This window comes from Rhea americana, unplaced genomic scaffold (genome assembly GCF_003343005.1).
Source record: "Rhea americana isolate MKP2758 unplaced genomic scaffold, rheAme1 scaffold_8, whole genome shotgun sequence".
In the NCBI taxonomy this organism is placed as follows: domain Eukaryota; kingdom Metazoa; phylum Chordata; class Aves; order Rheiformes; family Rheidae; genus Rhea; species Rhea americana.
In genome coordinates, this window is record NW_028186978.1 from 1,254,665 (window position 1) to 1,260,905 (window position 6,241).

General features: G+C 40.6%; 1 protein-coding gene across 1 annotated transcript in view; it reads right to left on the minus strand.

Moving 5' to 3' along the window:
* The window catches only part of KIT (KIT proto-oncogene, receptor tyrosine kinase), a 111,852-nt gene that overhangs the window by 24,822 nt on the left and 80,789 nt on the right, over positions 1 to 6,241 (minus strand). Inside the window, exons 7-8 of the mRNA XM_085322827.1 lie at positions 3,874 to 4,047; positions 1,187 to 1,346 (exon numbers count right to left, since the gene is read on the minus strand). Of these exons, the coding sequence (XP_085178953.1) occupies positions 1,187 to 1,346; positions 3,874 to 4,047 (334 nt within the window). The remainder of the gene's footprint in view (positions 1 to 1,186; positions 1,347 to 3,873; positions 4,048 to 6,241) is intronic.

Here is a 6,241-nt window from a genome sequence, read left to right on the forward strand (position 1 = left end):
GAGACAATTCTTGTGAAAATGAAAGGTTTAAGCTTTTCTCTGCTATTCTTAATTAAATAGAAACTTTGTATTTCACTAAATACAAACATGTTAATTCATCTTCTACTTTTTATAATGCTACRCTCATTATATTTTAGTCATCAGACTCTCCAAAGTGACCACATTTGCATACGTAGTAGTTCTAAGAACTGAAGATCTGTGCTGGAGACATGACCCACAGAACTCAGATGTATCTATTCTCTTTAAGTTACTTGGGAAAGCCACACAAGCAATCTTGAAGGAGTATCTGTGCAACAGAAGAGCAGTTTCRAAAAGGAAAGGAACACAAGGACCACCACACACAGAAACCCAGCAGTTTCACAGCTGCGCTTCCCTCAGCTTCTAGGTCCTTGGAAGGTGAGCAGCTGAAACCGTTTTGGCCAATTACACACACTTGTTTAGAAGTATCTAATTAAGTACATCAGTATGTCCCCTGTTGGCTTAGCAAATTAGCACTTTTTGGTGGCTTTAATATTTAAAAAGCAGTGTGTCATACAAGTTAACACACAGCAGGGAAGTCCAAATGAGCCTGTTATTGAACACGAAGAGATAGGGCCCTTGCTCTCTGTTAAGGGACATGATGCAAAACCTATGGAAGTGATGAGTAGCAGACTGTGGTGAGCACTGGAGTAATTTCATGCTGCCTGTGCAACTGCAATGTTGCTCACAGTATTATTTTAAATAGAGATAAATATACAGCTTCTCCTACATAAAAATCACTGACATGTTGATGTCAGCAAAATTTCCCATGCTTAGTGTGCAGGTATTAAAGACACGCTTTGTGCTTGTGCTGCCAAATTACTTAAGCATAGGGATAATACCAGGCAAAGGCAAATTACCTGCTTCATTAAGACTGGATTAAATTTAAAATTAAACCAGGAAGGATGACACAAACCAGAGAGGTGGAAACACTGTTAGGTGGCTCTTCTAATATCACATTCCATTAGCATGCAAAAGGGTACAGAAATTAAGCACAGCACTTGCCTCACCATACCAGTATAGTACCAGACATCAATAACCTTTGAACAAGCAACTTCACTGGTTCAGGTTTTCAGAAAGGAAAGATAAGAGAAAGGAAGTCTACCCAGTATTCTCACTTTCCGCCTCCCACTCGCAGAAATGTTACATTTCTCCAAAAATTGTTTACCTAGTGCTTTCAAGGTTACAGTGGCACTGGTTTTTCCAAAAGGGTTTTCTGCTTGGCATGTGAATTCTCCAGAATCATTAACTCCCACTGAACGGATGTTCAATGTTAATTTCCTTTCGTATCCATAATCACCCAAATTTCTGCTTTTGCTTGTAACAATCTGTCGGTAAAAAACAATTAACATCTAAAATACTGTGTATGCAGCATCGTTCCGAGATAAATTAAAAATAGAAGTAATTATAACTTCACTATATTAATATTCATAACTTTAAACCAGAATAATAAGCCATCACGACAAACCTGTCACTAGAATCTCTCCATGCAAAACAAGTATATGATCAGCTCTCTTTGAGAGATAACATCCTTTCCTAAGCTATATGCCCTCCCCTTATTCTTTGTTGTTTTTCCTCCTCAGAATCTACTCTAAAGTATTCATTCTGCTACATTTAACTAACTAACTGTCTTGATTTACCACCTAGCTTTTTAAGGCATGGAGCTTTTACTTGCACTAATAATCCTTCCAGCTGGAGGGCTTGATGCAAGGTGACCACAGTGTGTTGACTGCGATAATGTTCAGAAGCTACAGCAAACGTAAAAAGTGGCTGGATTCCTGACACACGGTTCATCACTCAAGCAGGGTGTAAAATCATAAAATTCTCCAATAGTTGTAGTGGTTTCCAGAGATGGATTTACAAGGGAGAGAGAATTCAAGGTGCTGGGGCTGAGTTTTAAACTGGGTCGCTCTATGCAACAGCTCCTCAGCATTTCCCTCATTGCAAATAGGCTGTAGGAAGAACTGCTGGCGACCTGCGTTTCACGGCATCCTCGTTCTGGAAACCACTTTGCTTCTCAGTCCATGACCATCCAGATTTAATAACCCTACAGGCTGGAAATATCTTTCTGCTTTCAAAGCAGCTAGTGCATGATGATTGCATCTCTGTACACTTGCTAGAACTAAAGGGAAAAACAAATACTTTGAGCTCTTGACTTCGGTTTCTGTGAGAATATTCAGTTTGGTTGGAAAGACTGATAAAGCTGCACTGATCAATACAAACACAGATCTGAACTTGTTTTGCTTTTCTAGTACTATTATTTCAAGTCTTGGAGGTGCTGAGAGGGTCTAGATAGATTTCATCTGCTCAACACGGTTTTGATTCCCTGTGAACTATAATAATCACTAACAGAGGTTTGTTTTCTATGAATGTGCTTTCTTATTACAAAATCTCCTAATTATCAAAAGCAGTGATAACTTCTATCATGACAGGAGAAAGTAAGTTTTTTTTTTCTTTTTGACCTATTCAGGACAAAATGTAATTCTGCTTCTATTTAAACATTATTTTTATGTAATCTGTTTCAGTACAAATTTAATTTGATACTCGATATTTAAAAGATAGCATCCCCTGCTATTTACCAGAAAGGACAGAAAGGTCAAACTTATTTGGTCAAAAATATTTTCCTTGTGGCTTTTACTCCTAAAATGAAAAGTGATAAAGCACAAAAAAATAAAGGGAAGACCCCAATTTTACTATACTGTAACAAAGAAAAGGGGGTAAACGAGGAAAAAAATGAAGTTTTCAAATGGAAGATTTATAGTTGACCTTGGCACAGGACCAAAAGCCCCATCTGCAGGTCCCACGCTGCCTCCATGTCATTTAGACCTCTTTAACCCTTGGAGCTGCGAGGTGGGATTTCTCAAGCAACGAGCACTTAGAGAGAGAAGCTCTGCCAGAGCTGACGAATTAGCTAAGTATGGAACACTGAACCCAAGGGAACTGGTCTCCAGTTCACTATTTGCCTGAGGGTATGTGATTTATCTGAACATCACAGTGCAACAGAAGCCTTTTTTTCCATGCACACGTGGACTGCCAATTACGTATTCCGGTCATTACCATTACCAGGAAAATACCAGCCAATTAGCCTGGGAACATATATGGCAGGAGTTACTAACAAGTCTTCAGAGGAGCTTTTAATTCATTTAAATTTCATGGTATTCCTAGAAGACTAAAAAGTGTTCCTGCAGACAAATCAGTGCCTGCTGCTGCTTGGGCCCACTCTTCTTGACTATCTTTTCAATACCGAGTCTGCATTACAAACACGGAGCTGGCAGCACTCTGGTGACCAGGGCAGCAGGTCTCTCTCCATCTCTTTTTTCTTCAGAGTTGCTACGCTGTGAGTAATAAACACTCCTGGAGTATTTAGCCTGCCAATAATTTAATTTGGTAATGTCAGACAGTAACTGAAGCTATCATTACAGACAGAAGCCAGTTCATTGGTTCATTTTTGGGAACTTGCGCACTTAGAAAGGCACACCGTGTAATTTCAGTGAATTAATCACTCCTCTGAATGCTTACTACTATTCCTGTCACACAAAATCCCATGCTAATTAGCAGGTATTTTACTGTTAACGGTAACGACTAGAACATGCAATTTGCAGTCCATGTGTCGATTTTTGCAGCTCCCATCGATGGCAATGCGATGTGCAGGCACTCCACGCTTTCACGCAGCCCCACGGAGGTCACCCAAACTTCTCATCGAAAAGCCGAACGTTCAGCGATGCTGGAAGTCCACCCTGCAGCACAGGGAAGTCCACCCCTGTGGCACCAGGGGGTGAYAGGCACGTGGATGTTTACAGGCACAGTCTGTGTGCTGTGCTCTGGCGCATACAAGACACAATTAAGCGAACTCACCCCACTTTTGTGAAAAATCCAACTTGCTTGTACGCTGCTGTCCACATCTGTGATTATGCATGTAACTTCAAATTCTTCCCCTTCTTTGAGAAGCTCATAGGTTTTGGATAAGGTAATGACTGGAAGAGTTTTGTGAACTGAAAAACAATTTAGAAGCGCATTACTTTTCATTACCTTCAGAGTTTCCAAGGGGGATAAAAATCAACAGTCATTAACTTTCCAATAAAATTTCAGGCCTCTAAGAGGTATTCAAATTTCTTTAACAAACTACAAGCACGCTTTACAACAAGGACACTTCTGCTTCAATCACACCTCAAAGTATGCTTAAAGTTAGATGATATTTATTAGAGCTCAGCCACTTGCCTGAATAAACAACACTGAACCGTCAATGAGACCACTTGTTCTATGACAGCTATTAAAATATTGTACTCTGTAACTAAAAACACAGTGACAGTAGTCCCTGAAGAACTGCAGCCTAAAATTAACTGCAATTTCTAAGAYAGAGAAGACTAAATGGATGTCACATACTGTCCGACAGGTACTGAGAAGTACCTGATGGATAACCTTGAAGGCTTCTGACCCTGCAGTTGGTAGAGGTTTTCTGAGCAGAGGAACAGCTCAGGGATTTCAGCATGCCAACCTCTGAAAGTACCATGAACTCTGCTCATGATGATCGATCGTTCAGAGAGTAGTAGTGGTGGCCAGAGCCAAGACTGCTGATAACTCGTCACTTGAGAGGTAGGTGGTTACAAGCAATCCAACAGAGCCTCCTCAGATATGCCACAAAATTAAGGTGCTACAAGCTTGCTATATCACTCTTCCAATTCATGGCATCTTTTGGCAATAGTCAAGTAGAGATGGCCTGCACCATTTGAGGACTAGGTAGCTACGTGTCCGATCTTAGCAGAGCTCTTGAGCTCTTCCTTTGTTCCTTCCACAATTTGCTTGGTTGTTTTCTTAATTCTTTCTTCAAACTTTCCTCATTTATGAGGCTCCAATTTTGTCCTAGTAGAATTGAACTTCCCACTAGGGATTTTATGCAAGAAGGATCACTTTCAAACTGCAAATGCAACAGATTGAAATAAGGCATTCCAGACTCTCTTCCTGCCTCTGACATATAATTTGGAATAAGGTAAACTAGTTAAAACTTAGGAAAATGCCATGCTTCTCAGCAATTCATATTTCAACAACGTTTTCCTCATTTGGCTGCAAGAGCTATAGAATACAAGAAAGAAATTTGTTTGCTCTCTTCAGACGCAAGTGYTCACATAAAATCGCACCCTGAGCATTCAGCAACAGACACGAGGAAGCCGGAGCAGATGTGTGCTGTGTCCTCACACAGTAGTCATGCATAAGGACAGTCACAAAGCCACAAAGACTCTTGTTGTTCGGAGAAGCGCAGGACATTAACACAAAACCAGGACTGGTGGATGTCTGAGTGTGTGYGTGCTCACAGCAAGGCCTTGCACCAGTCCCCACTTCATGGACACTTCTTCTGTACCAGAAGCTGAGCCATTAGGGAGTCTGAGTGTCACAGTTGTTATGATTATAAAAATATCTTTCAAAGGTGAACTCAGTCTCCAACATAACTAAGTCATCAGCTGGGAAAAGATGGAGTTTTACCTGGTGAACTCAAGGAGGTTTTAACTCTGCAGCACAGTAATCGCAATACTAGGGACAAAAATGATGTGGTATAGCAGTACAGCTCTACTGCTGATAACCTTCAGCAAACTCTTTCAGTTACTGCACACTTCCCAAAAAACAGAGAGCATGCAGAGCACACCCAAGACACAGGTTCTGCATGCAGCTGACTGCTGCCTACAGTCAGGATGCTGATGGATGTCAACATATCACCCTCCCACCTGAAGGCWCAATTGTATTGAGCAAATATGGACTTTATCCAGTAAAAAAAGTTCAATAGTCCAGTATTACAACCGCATTCTCCCATGTAAGAGAAAAGCCAGTTATATCAGTCAACCATTAAACTGTCACTCTCTCTCTTTGACCATCCCTGAAAAAACACTTGAAAAAAAACCTTGTTACAAAACAAACACAAAAGAGAGCAAGCACTGACTTACCTTTTATAGTCAAAAGAGAATACAAGAGATACTTATAGTTTATAGTGCACACATTTCTCTTCCCATTATTAAAATTTCCTTTTACTCCTTAAAAGTCTCTATATTAGAATTTCCAAATTAGCAGGAGATTTCTTCAAGTTGCCACACACAAAGCAGATCTGACATAGGCTTCTTGCTTCCCATGCTATGACCTACATCAGACTTTCATTTCAATACGGAGAAACCTCAGCCGTGACAAGGTGGCCAGACAAGCAGAAGGGAACTTGCAGCAAACCAAAGCACCAGACACG